The sequence below is a fragment of the Plodia interpunctella genome, chromosome Z, assembly GCF_027563975.2.
Source record: "Plodia interpunctella isolate USDA-ARS_2022_Savannah chromosome Z, ilPloInte3.2, whole genome shotgun sequence".
NCBI lineage: Eukaryota > Metazoa > Arthropoda > Insecta > Lepidoptera > Pyralidae > Plodia > Plodia interpunctella.
Window position 1 is genome coordinate 11,131,714 of NC_071324.2, and position 15,890 is coordinate 11,147,603.

The 15,890-nt window shown below is 35.2% G+C and overlaps 3 protein-coding genes across 5 annotated transcripts; 1 reads left to right on the forward strand and 2 right to left on the reverse strand.

The window, feature by feature from the left end:
- Positions 1–258: 258 nt before the first annotated feature.
- Positions 259–6,200, forward strand: LOC128682931 (uncharacterized protein). 2 transcript variants are annotated; one of them, XM_053767990.2, is made up of 5 exons: positions 259–478; positions 1,338–1,512; positions 2,280–2,505; positions 2,844–2,964; positions 3,445–6,200. In XM_053767990.2, the coding sequence occupies exons 2-5, from the start codon at positions 1,352–1,354 to the stop codon at positions 3,630–3,632; spliced, it is 696 nt and encodes a 231-aa protein (XP_053623965.1). In that variant the 5' UTR covers positions 259–478; positions 1,338–1,351; the 3' UTR covers positions 3,633–6,200. The 2 variants fall into 2 exon arrangements, with proteins under 2 accessions (XP_053623965.1, XP_053623966.1); XM_053767991.1 differs by lacking the exon at positions 259–478 and adding an exon at positions 516–696.
- A 201-nt stretch (positions 6,201–6,401) lies between these two features.
- Positions 6,402–10,234, reverse strand: LOC128682928 (uncharacterized). The gene has a single exon (XM_053767984.2). It carries the CDS (start codon positions 9,847–9,849, stop codon positions 6,583–6,585), a length of 3,267 nt encoding a protein of 1,088 aa, XP_053623959.1. The 5' UTR covers positions 9,850–10,234; the 3' UTR covers positions 6,402–6,582.
- A 117-nt stretch (positions 10,235–10,351) lies between these two features.
- On the reverse strand, positions 10,352–15,256 carry LOC128682929 (uncharacterized protein). Of its 2 annotated transcripts, none has more exons than XM_053767985.2 (4): positions 15,028–15,256; positions 13,700–14,059; positions 12,865–13,153; positions 10,352–12,511 (listed from the first exon to the last, which is right to left on the reverse strand). In XM_053767985.2, the coding sequence occupies exons 1-4, from the start codon at positions 15,114–15,116 to the stop codon at positions 12,188–12,190; spliced, it is 1,062 nt and encodes a 353-aa protein (XP_053623960.1). In that variant the 5' UTR covers positions 15,117–15,256; the 3' UTR covers positions 10,352–12,187. The 2 variants fall into 2 exon arrangements, with proteins under 2 accessions (XP_053623960.1, XP_053623962.1); XM_053767987.2 differs by lacking the exon at positions 15,028–15,256 and adding an exon at positions 14,652–14,801.
- Positions 15,257–15,890: the final 634 nt, after the last annotated feature.

Here is a 15,890-nt window from a genome sequence, read left to right on the forward strand (position 1 = left end):
TTTATAAGAGCTAGACTCCATTGCTATGTTGTGCTCCGTCATCCTCCGTTGTGAAGGAGTTCAACGGTATTACTTAAAACAACGTGGAAGTGATATTCAGAAGTTTTATAGGCTTTTTGACGTTATTCAGTGTGAATTTGTTAACACGCCCTGCATCACAATAGAAATAAGAGTCCCATCCATACCCAAATGCGCGCTCTAGTACAAGGAAGGAGGAAATTGTATTTGAAGTTCTACGATCACAGCTGTCAGCTGTCATCAGCTGCGCCGAAAAAAAAATCAGGTAGACCAACCAAACAGATCGTTTATTTTAGTTGAAATTAAAATTATTCGTATGTAACAAGTAAATTTCAATAATTACAAATTCAGTAGTGTCCGTAATGAATATTAAAAATATTTAAAACTATTTCCCGAGGATTAGTCATGATATTTAGTGAAGTTTCATAAAGAAATCGCATGTTTCTCCTGTAACAGTTTGGTGAGTTGCACTGTTTGTAACTCATTCGACCTTAATTATAAATCATTTGAGAAAATATTTTTAAAAGACAAGGCTATATCTTATACTTACACTTCTATGCCAAATGTGTGAAGACTTGCTAGAACGTGTCGTATATAACCTATATTAGTTCATGTTACCCAAATTCCAATCGTGCGGGGCTCCACCTGTAAAATTAATTAAGCTATTTATTAATCTTTGTAAGTAGTAATTTCTTATTTGAAACGATTTGCCTATCTGTGAGCCAAATCTGTACTTGTGATCTTGAAACATCAAACCAACCATATTTAGTAGTGTCTGACTGAAGCTTCTATTTAACCACCTTAAATGGTTTCTTTATAGTCCTGATATCTTGTCTGAGCCTAATGACCATCTTGCTGGACAGCTACACTGTTGATTCATGTTTGGTCTAGATGGAAATGGATCATATTCAGATTGGCCCGAATCTTGTATATTATCATAAAATATATAGTATTCTTGAGTTAGTATCCTATAATAACTCTTAAACTTAGATTGGAGCCAGCTCAATCTGGGTGGAATCACGTAATTGAGTGAATTCTCAATCTGAATAAATAAATATATTAGGACAAATCACACAGATTGAGCGAGCCACAAAGTAAGTTCGAGACTTGTGTTATGGGATACTAACTCAATGGTACTATATTTTATAACAAATACATATATAGATAAACATTCAAGACCTGAGCCAATCAGAAAAAGATCATTTTCCATCATGACAAAAATCTGGGTGATTCTTCCATATTTATTGAATATTACTTACAATATAATAAGTACTGAGCAAACTGTTGAAATTAAAAATAAATTATAGTTTTAATTTCAGTGAGACATTTCAAGATGGCAGTCGACCAGGAAGTAATGCAAAGTATGGCAAATGCACTAAGCACCCTAACTATATTATCATGTTTGTTCCTTAAAGTGCCACAAATTTTATATATCTGGAAAAGGAAGTCTGCCGAAGGTATATTTCTTCAGGCTATGGTCATGGAAGTTTTTGGGTTAGTATGAGAACATTTGACTTGACCAATCTACCAATGTTGATTTCCATGTAAGGATAGGTATTTATGAATACACATTAATGCTACTATCAATTTTTTATCAATTTCCTATATTTTCTTAACACATAACTAAATGAGCTTGACATTTTATGACACACAGGATAAAGAATTTTATTATAACAAAATGTAGACACAGTTCACTAATCAAAATTAATGGCCATCATACATCTAGTCAACAATGACTAAATTGTTTTAATGGTAAATTGTTTTTAAAAAATATTATCTAGTGTAGCATAATATGCTGAGCTCATTTCTTATGTTCCACTAATAAATAAAATAAATTTATTAAAATGTGATGGTAGTGCTAGTGACAGGAAGGTAGACCAAAGTAGACCCTACTTTGAACTCGTTTGAATATTTGAATGCCATTATTGAACATATGAAACAGGTCCGTACAGGACTTTATATTTTGCATCCACCTTGACTTGTATGAGCTCCATTGATATAAAAGACTTCAAACTCTTAACTTAGTGTGTGTTAATTGAATTATAGATAATACTGATGTGACTATAGATACATGTAAAATTTATATTTAGCTCTGTTGTGATTCCTGGGTATATTTCTAGGTGTATGATTTATTATGATTTTATCTGAGTGAAGCTGGGTCGGGCTGCCAGTTTGATAGGTTGCACGCAATAATCGCCTTCTATTTGTATGCTTACTCTAACATTGTTTTTGTAATTAACATTCATATTTTCACATTACAGATTTTCAATAATGACTCTGTACAACTATACCAACCAATACAGTCTGATGACATATCTGGAGTATCCAATAATTCTTGTACAAGTATATGTGATGTTTTATTTAGTGTTGAAATACCAAAACAAATTGAAAATGCCCATAGTACCTATTGGAACTATGGCCTACTGTCTTGGTGTGTTCGGATTTGTGTTGAACATACTTCCAAAAGAAATTCTCTCATTTATTGTGGTGAGTTGTTTTTTAAAATATTTGGTTATTATATACACACAGCCATTCGTACAGCCTATTTGCACTAAATATTACGATCTCGTGTCGTAGTTGTCACTGATGGAAATGTATTGTATAGCATTATTTATTTATTTATTAAATATAATAGACAGCTTCTGCGGCTGATGTAGCTGTTCCAAGCAGCGTTGAAAGTTAGTTCACACTTTACAGTCACTTTACTGATGAAAATGACACTTTAAGTTATTGGTGATTTTAAATAAAAATTATACCTATTATAGCGTGTACAATATGTTTTATTTAGACCAGCGAATGTGTATTAATTAATTTTCACATTTCAGCCGTTCTGCACTCCATTGAGTGGCTTCGCCAAAGTGACGTACATATACGGTATTATAAATGCGGGCAACGCGGACGCCATATCACTTACAACGTGGATCATCTCCGTTGCTACTAATCTCGGTGAGCACATTATCCTTACATTTTAGAAAACAGTCCTTTATGGCGTCTTCCTTATTCCTGAGGAAAGTGTATAAATGTTTTTACCTGAAAGAAATCGGGACGAGCCGCAAGTATTTATTAATTATGAACCGTAGAATATATAAAAATATTCTTCTCTTTCATCCTAGCGTGTCCGTGGTTTCTACGGGGCTGTGGCGCAGCGAAGACCGCGGGATCTGTGTAAAAAATATTTTTAAAATTTTATAGGTTTGGCTGTGATATAGTGATTAACAACCGCCGCCTACTGGTCGTTCCTCCTTGGAAATGCGTAAGTTACCTATCAGCTGCCAAGACTATGTATCCATTAGTCGGCACGTGCGACATCCACGAGAACCACACGTCACAAATGAAAGAATGCTCTGTCTGTTTACACAAAATAATTTGCATTTGCTCGGCGTAAACGCACAATTCTTTCAAAGCATTTGTTTTTAAAATTTCCAGCTCGCATTTTCACTGTATTCGTGGACTCCGCGGACAAATGTTTGATGATGAACTTCATTATATCAACCATGCTCAGTTCCGGTGTGCTGGCCACGGCATTATACTATCAACAGCAATCTGCGCCATCGTACCAACCTAGGAGGAAGTCTGCATGCAGACATAGACATTCACATAGCCATAATGATTAAATACTCACCCTCAGTTGCACTAGTGAACTTTGAGGTTAACTTTAACCTGTGCGGATAAAGTACGCGATTTTATTTCAAGTTAATGTCAAAGTTGACTGGTGCAACCCACTCTTAGCCTCAGTTGCACCACTTTGACGTTAACTTCACACTGTGCGCCGCAGATTAGATAAAATGGTGAACTTGGTGTTGTTTTGAGCTGGTTAAAGTTACCGTCAAAGTTGACTGTTGCAACGCTCTCCTACAGTTTTACTACAAAATAATGTCTAATCTTAAACACTGGTTATTCTTATAGTGGGTCTTTAGACTTCGTATTGTAGCAATACCTATATATAATAATATCTTTATGTTATAAAACATAAGATCAAAGTATTGAAACGCAAATTGTGGATAAAGATTTACTCCGGGCTTGATATCGTTTTGTGTGCGTAGTGCAAATCGCAGTCAACCAAAATGGAAAATGATCTTTTTCAGATTGACCTGGGTCTTGGATGTTTGTCTATATATGTTATAAAATATAGTCGTAGGTGAAATGCATAAATGCATACCGCCACTGACCAGAGACAATATACAATTTAAAGGGGCCGGCACATCATACATTTCGTATATACCGATATAATATTCAAAGCGTGAAATTTCCGATTTAAATCAAATTTTATACTCCCTTAAAATTATAATGCCGTTTTGTTCGTACGTACAAAATGTAAACCGAATAATTTTTAGATGCGTAAGTTTTGAAAAAGATAGAAACTTATTTGTTTATGATATGTCTTGAAATATTCACGATTTAAATATTATTTTGATATTACGTTGGCATGCTCCATAGACCACACGATTAAATATATATATTATAGTGTTAACCTGAGTTTTACAATGTATTAGTGGTATAAGTTTGTGCAAACTATGTTCCGGTTATAGCTTCCTAGTATTCAGCTAAGTACAATACGTACATTATGTGGTTAAAAAAGGTCTGATTGTGTATGGAACCAGATGGCTGCTCAATAAATTCCATGTGGTTCTTTCGTTTTTTCTTGTTCGAGATATCGAGAAATTGTAGATCTAGTCTTTATTATAAGCATCTGTTATTAATAGCTATAAGAAAATTTCGTTATAGAAATAGTGTAATATAAATTGTTGAATGTATTCATGAATTTGGTAGTCTAAATGCAAAATTACAATCTCAGTGAAACTAGTCATTCACATATTTAGAGAAACCCTTCATTGAACATATTAAAGATAAAACGTACAAAAAAGTTGAAAGAAATTTAAATAATAATATACTTATGTAATATAAGAGATACATAAATGCATTGCAATGCTACTGCTAGCATATGTGCTTGTTAATTAACAAAAACCAATTTATATACTAATATATACTAAAAAAAGTCAAATATAATTTATATTTGATTTTTTTTAGTATATACTAAAAAAAGTCAAATATAATTTATATTTGATTTTTTTTAGTATATATTAGTATATAAATTGGGTTTTATGTGTATCATTAAGATGTGGTGTTAAAAATGCTAGAAAAACCTCAATTTTATGATGTATATTGGATCTTAGCAGACTATTGTAAAAGTATTGTAATATTTGAAAATGGTATGTCTTTTTTATTGAAATGGAAGTACACTATAAAAATCTACATCTTTTCGGTGTCCATGGGCTGCAGTGTTTTGCTTACCATCAGGCAGACCGCACGCTTGTTTGTCCACTGCTAGAAAAATAAATTACTTTTCATGTGCAGATACTTTTCAATTTTCAAAAAGTTTATTTACAATTTCAATAAGAGAAAGGTATTACCTAAACATTTTTTTTAATGATCATCTTGTATATGTCAGAATAATATTAAAAACACAGAAATTGTGTAAACCGTTTACATGATCACAATTTTTTCTATAGTTTACAATCTCGCGAGGCATATTATGATCTAACGATGTTTATTTGGCAAAACGTCTGTGGTTTATGCAAGTCGGTAAATTTATATTTAGAGCAAACAAGAAGTGTTAGATTTTGTTAGCCTAGCTTTTTAGTTTGCGAACTTAGAACGCGAGGAAATAAATTTTAATATATTCCAGTTCCCGTGGGAATTTTTGAAAATTAATTTAAGAGGGCACCCTATAATCTCAAAGAAATCCACATACCTAATTTAAACGTTCTATACAGTTGACTGAAAGTCGGCCACGGAAGAATTTTATACATTATATGGATATATTCATATTTATTATTATTATGGTTACTAAGTGTATCCCGCGACTTTGCTTCCGTGACAATTTCGGGATTCTAATAGAGACTACACATTATTTTATTCAATCGGCGTTCCAGGCGAAAAGTTATTGTATTTCAAATAAAAAAAATCTCGTATAGTATTTAACCGTAGTATTTCATTTATTAATTATGTAATCTTTGACAGACAATTATTTGGTGTTATGAATTTGAAGTACAAACTATGTTCATTTTGTATCAAATACCTATACAATTTTAAAAGACATAATTTTTTATAATATTATGGTTTGTTGAAGTTATTACTTATTTATTACCTATATTTAATAAATCAATTTTACAATAATCCAATATTGCTTTATTTATTGAATGAACATTTTTTTAATGGTCATATACCTATATTATATTTATACCTAGCTATAGCCTAGTAGAGAACCTGAAGCTTATTTAGAACATATTAATTTATATATGCTGCTCCACACTGTCGCCAAACTTTAGCGGATTGGTCACAACTACGCAATGTTCACACATTCGCGTCGGCATGTGTCAGAGTTCCTATTCTACTATTCCATTCTACACTACATTAAGAAAAATACTCAAATGGTTCAATTTTTTTTCTACTAGGTACCTTTTGTTTAAAGATATGCTTCCATCTACCAAATGAATAAACTTAATTTTTAATGGTATCAGATCTCATTACCGTACCAGTTGACGGCGACACATAGGTACATTTCTAAGAATCATCTGTCTTCAGTTGCTGAAATTTCAGCAGAACTTTCTGAGCTGGCGACAGATTGATACCTCTGGACGACTTGATAGTGGGGAGCTTGGGGACCATTCTGCGTGGAGTATTGCTCTGACCTGATAAGCTTTTACGGGAGCAGATGCTTTCCTTGGAAGAATAAATTCGTCTAGATAGAAACAGACGTGAACACAGAAATCTCGGAGATGTCTCTGTCAATGACGAACACGACATCGCTCTGCCACGTGGTGACACAACATTAGACCCTTGTAGAGGAGAGCTGACGACGCTGGGATAGCTAATTGCACTCTGCTCATGTTTCAACACATCGTTCATTTGTTCCGTAGGACTTTTCGTCTCTTTCAAAGCGGGAAATACAGTCTCAGGACTGGACAAGTCTTCTACTGTGTTGTCATCAGCATTCATGCCCTGTGGTTCTTGAGCGCCAAAATTAGCATGGCTCTCTAACTGCCACCCTCTACGTCGCGCCAAAGCCTTAGCCATTTTCGCATCGCTTTTATTACTATATAAGTCTATATTATCATCGATATACTTGCAAACTGCTTCAGCTTCTTCTTGCGGTGTTAAATGTGCATCTCGATAAAAGCCATAACCGGTGCGGAGATCGTTGAGACCTTCAATACCAAGCCAGCCTAAAGTTCCAATTACAAGAATGATGGTTGTCAACACTGCTATAGCTGTTGTGGTGTCGGGACCGGATAATTTGTATTTTAATTTTCCAAGAACACCATAAGTCACAATATTAGTTGTCCTTCTGTTTGAATGCGCACGACAAGTATAAAAACCTCTCAGATCATTATCAGCTTTGGCCACGAGCCTGAGAACTCTTCCATCGTCCAAAGATCGCAAAGTCTTTCCTTTGAGAGCGCTGTGGACTATTGTGTCCAAGAATAACCAAAGAGCATTATGAGGCACTAACGATCGCACTGCTCTGGCGTGGAGGCAGGTCAAGTTTAAATGGTTCGACTCACCCCACGCAACTTCGTGGTACGAGCCGGACACACTAGCACTCCTTGACGATAATTGCAATTTGTCATCTTTATATCGTTCCCTGTTTATGTTTTGTAGGTCTTGAAGAATTCCGTTAATCTTCAAAGAAGCTATTATTCCCGAGAACGATATGAAATCTTCTTTTAAAATACTTTTAATGTCGTTGGGTATGCCTCCTATATAGAATTCATCGCCACAAATAGACAATGGGACAGGTGTGGTGCCTTTACAGGTGTGCCTTTTCAGGCTAGCAGCTTTGTTAAATAAGTCAAAATTTCGAGAACATCGGCGGCGCTTCGTTACTTCTTCCACTAGAGAGACGTGAAGGTTTTCACCAGAGTTTATTGATGCCTCGATTGTATTTGAGTCTTTTTTCTTTGATACTGCCACATCCAACCATTGGTCGAAAGGACATTCGTCAGAGCTACTACTTTCAGAGCGAAAGTCACCTATCGCTAACTTCATTCTGACTCTGCAATTCTGTAAAGCGACACTTAACCAGCTGTTTATCCATCCATCATGTAGAAATAAAACTGTACCATCGTCATTTGTGGGTTTGACAGTCAAGTCCAATCGCCACTCATATTGGTTGTTAAAACATGGTATTCGCAAGTACTGTTCATTGTCAAGAGTTAAATATGCCTCGTCTTGATTCGAGTTTTGATATGCAATATTTGATACAGAAGTGGGATAAAAATCGGATCGTTGCAGTCTACGATCTCTTTCAATCATCATATTCAATGGTATAAAATTCAAAATGAGGTCTTGTATTTCGCCATGAAAATGTTCACCAACTACCAAGTGCATTTTCTCATCTGGTAGCTCTGGATCACAAGGAAATGTGCTTTTAATTGCAACTTGTTCGTCGTCTAATCTGAGAGAGGCAGCTTCACTAGTGATTGAGATGAGAGCCGAATGCCAAGTAGCAGGCTCTACGACAGTGGCCGAGCAAATACGTGGTAACCCGCAGGTTGGAGTCAGCCCACTGGCATCCAAGCAAACATGCCATTTCTGTAAACTCAGTCTAACGAGGGGATTCTGAGCGGCTCCTCTGCGTACCAAAGTTCCATGCGGTGACAATGACATAAATCTCACATAAAAATGAAATAAGACAGAACGTTTATTTTCAAAGTTGTAATGTAGAAAAGATTCTCCGTTAAGTACTGCCACGGAATGTGTATAACCTTCACAGGGAACTAGATTACAGGGGCCGGCTTCCGTTCTCGGTCCCATACAATCGTTTCCATTACCAGAAGGCACCGGTCTAGTACAGGACCGGGTTCTAGACCTTTTTCCTGCCCCACAAGTTTGCGAGCATGGTCCCCATGAACTCCAACCAGACCATCCTCCATTTTGAATGCATTCCACATTTTGACAAGTTTCTAATTCATCGTGTGGGCCTCGGCAATGAGTTCCCCACGTGCCGGTTGCATCAGATACGTGTTTCTCATTGCACGCTCTTATCCGACGCCGGACTCCCGTACCACATTTTTCGGAGCATGTAGACCACGGTCCCCACATGGCCCAAGTACCGATAGTTTCATTTAATGGATCATCAATCATGCAACGGTCTCCTTCACAGTCCTCCGCTTCCAATGGACAACCAGAACAAACTAAATGTGCCGCTGATGGTGGGGGATTATCACACCGCCTGAGTCTCCATCGATGTCCTTTGCCACACTGAGCTCCACAGGCTGACCAGGCACCCCAATTGCCCCATTCTCCAGCAACAAGACAACCTATATTATGTTTAACGCATTGCAGCGCGTTCCAAACAGCTTCAGGCGTTAACTGCCAAGTATTGTCATTGGCGAGAGAAACTTCAATAGCTTCGAAAGGGCATTCCATTTGCAGGCAACGCTCCGTAAGAGCCGGGATCGCTTCTAGCTGCCGGAAAGATTCTGTCCGTGTTGCATCTCTTAGAACTAACTTCCGGAAATCTTCAACGGAGCAATTAGACAAATGGCAGGATTTCGTTTGTTCATCTGGCCCGCTGCAGGGGAGGCCATCTTTAGACGGTATGGGATTGATGCACTTTCTTGATCGTTTATTGTGCCCCACGTCGTCACAGGAGCCCTGGCAGGGCGACCAAGGGCTCCAGGGTCCCCAGCCGCCGTCCACGGGGCAGTCGACATCATTTATAACACCCAAATTGCATTCGAGACGCCATACAGCTTGTTGCCTCTTGGTATATGGTTTTTTGGCGTCCGTTGTAACAGCCAACAGTATGATGGTAAGTTTAAACATACTAAATGCTGGGTGTTTCTTAAGGAAATTGCTTAAAGATAAATGTTAGCCTTTATAGGCACTATTTCAATTATGTTTATATTTAAGTGTCACATACACAAAAAAGTAAAAATGTGTCATGTATACAAAACAAATATTTTTTTCTTCTAGGGGCGGTTCTCCACTTATCTCTTTAATCAAATTAGTAGTGTTGAAGAAAATCGATCGAAAATCGAATTATTTAACTTCTATTTAGTTAAAATGAAATATTGATAATACTCGACCACAGATATAAAAAAACATTACTTTAAAATCTGTGTAGGTACTCGATATACTAGTTATTGATATTGATATTAGTCATGATGTTGAGATGTTGACAGTAATCGCATGGAATTAGTAAGTACGTGTATCTTAATGTGTAATTTCATGTCGCAGTCATAATAATATCCATGGTTAGAGCTAGATCAGTCCGCGACCAGAATGATAGAGCCGCAGAGCACAGCCAGCAAAATAAACAGCATTGTTTTAAACAAATAACGAGTTTAATCACATAAGCGGTATTCGCAGGAGCATCAAATATTAATACATATTATAAATTAAGTAACTAGCACAATAACATAAAAATCAGCTAAAATACTGTAACAATATACATAATATTAATGTCAAAGATTAAAAAAAAAAACTGCTCACATGTTTTACAATAGAACACATTACATAGCATATAAATATATTTATTGCACATAAATAGTGATATTTGACGAGTTGCACAATTAGTCAGAGTCTACGTAAAGGTAGACTATTATAAGATACGAATTGCTTTGTCAGAAAGTTATGTGAACAAAAAATATGTTAAAGGCTAAATATCAAAGTGCGGCTACACCAATATTTAGCCGGCTAGATCTAGGTGCTGCCGCAATTCGGGATGTGGCCGTAACATATATCGAAGTAAATAGTTTCTAGTATACTTTTTACGATAACTTTTTCTTAGCAAATACAATCCACTGAATGTCACAAACTTAGAGGCATGCACAATTGATACTTATGGCACCAATTGTAGGGAATTAACATTAAATTTGTGTATTTTTCGAATTATTTTTTATACTGATATCTTGTACTCTACTTTGTCTGGATAAATCGGAAAAGAGTTAATTTTCGGATTGTCTCATAATTAATATCGAAATTAATATTATACAAATTGCGTATTTTGCCATCGACAAGCATGAAAACCTGAAGGCTTGTATTGGTGGCGCCATCTGAGATGAGCTTTGCTAACCACCAAATAAACTATAAAAAACATTAACCAAATATTTGGTCCTAATCAAAACTATAGACAGCATCAGTTCAGAAATAATGTAGACAATACAATACAAATTTATGATATGCTTCAGAAGCCACAAAATCACAGATTGTTATGAATCCCTTACATTATACAACAAATATTATATGATCTAATCAAAAATATTGATAAATATGCCACATAAAAACCACACACAATTTTAATTTAGCACAGCGTTTACAAGGTATTTCAAAAGGTAAATTGTACTTCTTTCTCCAGTAATAACAGCCCACATTTTCGGTAAATGAGTACACATAATTATATGTACTTATTAAAAAAAGCGGTTTGAAAAATTTCCATCTTAAATATGTGTTTGTCTTCTTTCTATCAATACATTACTAAATCAACTTCACCCAAATCAAAAATCAAATTAAAGTAAATAATTTTTAGGTAGCCTCACTTAAATGTTTTGTCATATTACTATGTCATAATCTCAGTCAATATAAAAAGACCCTAATTGTATCCATTAGCTTTTATTAGCAAATGTTGTCATCGTGTCATTAAGTCTGCGCAGACCAGCAGACTAGCGCCACCTACACACCAACACATTTTTGTCAATTTCTTTTGTTTAGCGCGAAAACAAATTATGCATAATTACAAATACATAATTTATTTTATTAGAAAGTATTATAGTTTTCTATTGGACGTAGTCACAATATAGTAAAAAGAAAAAGGTGGGCACCGTTATCCTGGTCGTAAATTGTGATTACCTAATAGAAAATTATGTAAAATCTAATAAAAACCAAGTAAAAAGTATTGTAGTAATAATTATAGTAATTTCGCATGATGTTTTTTTAGTTTTCGCTATAAATTAAAAGAAATGGATAAAACTGAGATGGTGGGGGTAGTAAGCCGGGAGCGCTCATATAAGACGGGAATTTTTTAAGCCGCCTCGACATTTACGAATAACCTATATGATAGTTTGTGTCCGATATACCTATTGATTAGAGGGCGGCCTATTTCGTTCATCATATCTTATATTAATAGTTTAATCAACCAAAGTGCTGAAATAAAATATGTTGATCAATAAATCAATACCCAATTTTGAGGGTGGTTATACGCAAAAAATATAGGACTGTGTAATAATAATGAATAGGATTGCTTGTCTACATTCCTAGAAATTAATAACCAATTCCGCAACCAATCCCTCATGTCCTGGTTCGTTAAGTGACTCCCATTTAAGCCACGAATGTAACAAGCATGTCTCAATGATTCCATTTTCATTTCATCGACACCACCTTCCCTTATAATTGCTTTGTCCATCTCCAAAAGAATAAACGCTCTATACTTCAAGTTGTGCTTTTTTAACAGAAATTTGTTCATGCCATACATTTTCAATAAATAACCCTGGAAACAAAAAGTTCATGGACATTAATAAATCCTTTTGTTACTTATTCACTCATGGGTGAAAGGGCGTTGGTGGTTGCCCTGGCATCCCCAACCAGATGAATAGTTAAACTGTGGCATTGGGTTATTTGGGATCCCAACAGTGACATTCAGAGACACTTCTCGTTCCTAATCTTATTATCTTCTATTCTATAAACGAAACACTGTCCGTCACACTTTCACAGCTAAATTACTTGCTCAATTTCGAAGATATTTTTAATAGACATAGTTAATGTAATGACCCAAGGTCTAGGCTACCGCGAGCAGAGTTGCGGGCAACAACTATTTACAAATTATACTATTTACAAACTTACCGCATGTGAGTAGGTTAAATTTGATAAATTATATGGTCCTTCTACAAAGAGGCTTTTGCATTTAAGCACATCAAGGGGTGTTGGATGTACGCCAGACCCAAGTAGGCCTAATACTCTCCGCCAACATTCTTTCGTTTCACCATCTGGTACAACATCCAATTTTGCTTGAAGTGCCCGAAATACGGGTTTATTATACTTAAGGCGTTCTGTTAAATCTTGTGTGGTGAACTCAAGACGTTGCTGAATCGACCAGAAGTGTGAACAGAGGAGTTTTTTCGGCTTCAAGAATCTGAAAAGTATAGAGAAATTATAAGTAGAAATTATTACTTAATGCTAACTAAAGTAAAATTTGGCCATAACTCTTAAGTGTATCAACTTCTATTTGTACAATATAATAAAATATGTCAAACTATTATCACCATACAACTTTTGTCTAATATGGCGATGAAATATCATCATCATTAACAACCATTAAACATCCTTCCTACTGGGGCGATGGCCTTCCTTACAGATGGATAAGGAGTTTGAATCATTTGGACCCAGCATGTGGACCCATTGCTGATTGGTTTTAACGATTGCAAATACAACCGGGACCAACGGCTTTACATACTTTCGAAAGCACAGAGGATAGAGCTGAAGACAATTTTGGACACCCATCCAATGACAGACCATTATGAGAGTGTCTTAATCTCTATTATCACAGGCCGAGCGTACTAACCATTGCGCCATTGAGATGAAATACTTATATACATACATATATATATGTATGTATTTCATTATACAATATATAAATAAAACATACAAATAAACAAACATACAAATAAAACATACTTACGCTAATGGAAATATAATATAGTTTCCAAATGGTATAGCAGATAAAATGAGTACAGGGGCTATTCTACACATATCAGAGGGCATTTTTTCATATAATTCTATATCTTGACGGCTCATGTTAGAAAATCCACCATCCCTGGTAATTTTTATTCTCAAAGATATGTATGTTTTGAGATCTCTTAAGAAATCTTTGATACCGACACTGAATACTCTGTACATTTTAACAGCAGTCGGGAACCTGCGCTCGAGGGCATTTGTGTAGTTTTTGACATAGTCAATATATTTTCCAACAACATACATGCGGAACTTTTCTTTTTCAGTTTTCAACGCTTTTGTGTGTTTCGATTGTTGCAGTAAAATCCTGTGAAACATCAATCTATAATGTGAGCAAGGTTACAGAAGGTAGATAGTATACTACTTAGAGGAAATGTTACAAGTATTTTTAAAAGTATGCTATGTATACAATACAATAGAGTTTTAATCCATATATTTCAATGCAATATCAAATATATTGCAACCCATATTTGCATAATTTGCTTGTTTGTCTAATCAATATTCTGTTATCAGAATACTGATTCGACAAACAAGTAGAAGTTATAACTATTCGTTTATTAATATAGGTATGTGGGAATAGAGTGGTTCATAGTGGCATGCGGGTATGTGCTGAAAATACAGTAGGTATTATAAATGAGTACATTTGTTCCTGTAGAATTACCACCATCTAGATTTCTAGTAGCAATGTTTTCTAAACAGTTGTGTATAGACAACAAAATAGTCGGCCAGTGTGTAGGTTTCATCACCAGAATCAATCAATCAATCAAGAGCCAGACATATCCTGCTAATATTATAAATGCGAAAATTTGTGAGAATGTGTGTATGTATGTTTGTTACTGTTTCATGCAAAATCTACTAGACCGATTGTTATTATATTTGGTACATGGGTAGAATATTACCTGGAATAACACATAGGGTACTTTTATCTCGAAATTCCCATGAGAGCAAAGCCCCGGGGCGCAGCTAATCATTTATAATTTTGTAATAGAGCCTGATTGACATAACCACAAAGCTCATATGGCCCATAAGTATGATTCGAACCTGAGACAAAGATCAGAGATGTTCATCACTCGTGCTATAAGTGCCTTATGATGGTAATATTATAAATGCGATAGTTTGTGAAGATGGTACCAAAATGTTTTCATTCAAAAATTGGAACAAATAGACTGGATAACTTCTATGTTACGTTATTTATTTTTCAGTCGAATAAAAACAATTTGGCGGCTAAATAAGTTGTTTACAAAATTTATTTGCGTAGTTATGAGAAAACCTTACCTGCATTTGTTTGCTTCTAAAATATTATGTCGGAGGCGACTGCACTGAAATATTTGATTAGTTAACGGCACCATTCTGAATAATGGCATTTTATTTAGATTTAATACTAAGCAATTAATAAAAATATATTCAAAAATAATAAAATCTTGTTCGTTCGACCAAAAGTAACAAACAATAATTACTTTGCTCTTTGGTAAAATAACCTAACCTAGAAACCAAAACAACGCAATAGACAAATTATGACATTGACAGGTCGTTAATTTTATTATTTTCTTTAGACTATAGAATTTGGCTGTATGGGACCCTTTGCCTTTTCGTAATGATAAACGAAACCAAAAAACAAAAAAAAAGGCGCGGCAATCGTGAAGCGAACGGGTGGTCTTTTATCTCTTTTCAATTTTTTCAATATATTTTAGTTAGTGTAGTTCATTTGTAAAATACCAGTAGTTTGCTAAGTATCATGGATTTAGTAAGTCGGAGTACCTACTAATTCCATGGTAAGTATTTTAATTCTTTTTTCTCACTTGGGAAAATGACGAAGAAGCGGAAGAAATACAGATATAAGACCATTAAATTGAAATGTTCTTATATCTGTGGAAAAAACCGGTTTCGAGATAATAAGTTTCATTATTTTTCTTTTAATTTTGTGTTGTTATGGATAAATGAAAATTTCGCAAAATGTCCTTTCAAAGCAAATTACTTTTTGCCTGGACTCTGTCTAACCCTTGTCCAACCTTGCTAGTGCTATCTTGCTTTCTAATAGGAAAGATGCATAAAGTGACTACGAAGAGTAGAGTAGAAGTTGGCTTAATGAAATCGACAGCCTTAGGCCTTCAGGTTGTTTGGAGTCCCCACTTCACCTC

Coding starts and splice junctions, on each gene's coding strand:
- LOC128682931 (XM_053767991.1), top strand. CDS start 630: ATGTTACCCAAATTCCAATCGTGCGGGGCTCCACCTGTAAAATTAATT. Junction 2,506..2,843: donor AAATTCTCTCATTTATTGTG/GTGAGTTGTTTT, acceptor TTCACATTTCAG/CCGTTCTGCACTCCATTGAG. Junction 2,965..3,444: donor CTCCGTTGCTACTAATCTCG/GTGAGCACATTA, acceptor TAAAATTTCCAG/CTCGCATTTTCACTGTATTC.
- LOC128682928 (XM_053767984.2), bottom strand. CDS start 9,849: ATGTTTAAACTTACCATCATACTGTTGGCTGTTACAACGGACGCCAAA.
- LOC128682929 (XM_053767985.2), bottom strand. CDS start 15,116: ATGCCATTATTCAGAATGGTGCCGTTAACTAATCAAATATTTCAGTGC. Junction 14,060..15,027: donor TTAGAAGCAAACAAATGCAG/GTAAGGTTTTCT, acceptor GATGTTTCACAG/GATTTTACTGCAACAATCGA. Junction 12,512..12,864: donor ATTTAACCTACTCACATGCG/GTAAGTTTGTAA, acceptor TTTTGTTTCCAG/GGTTATTTATTGAAAATGTA.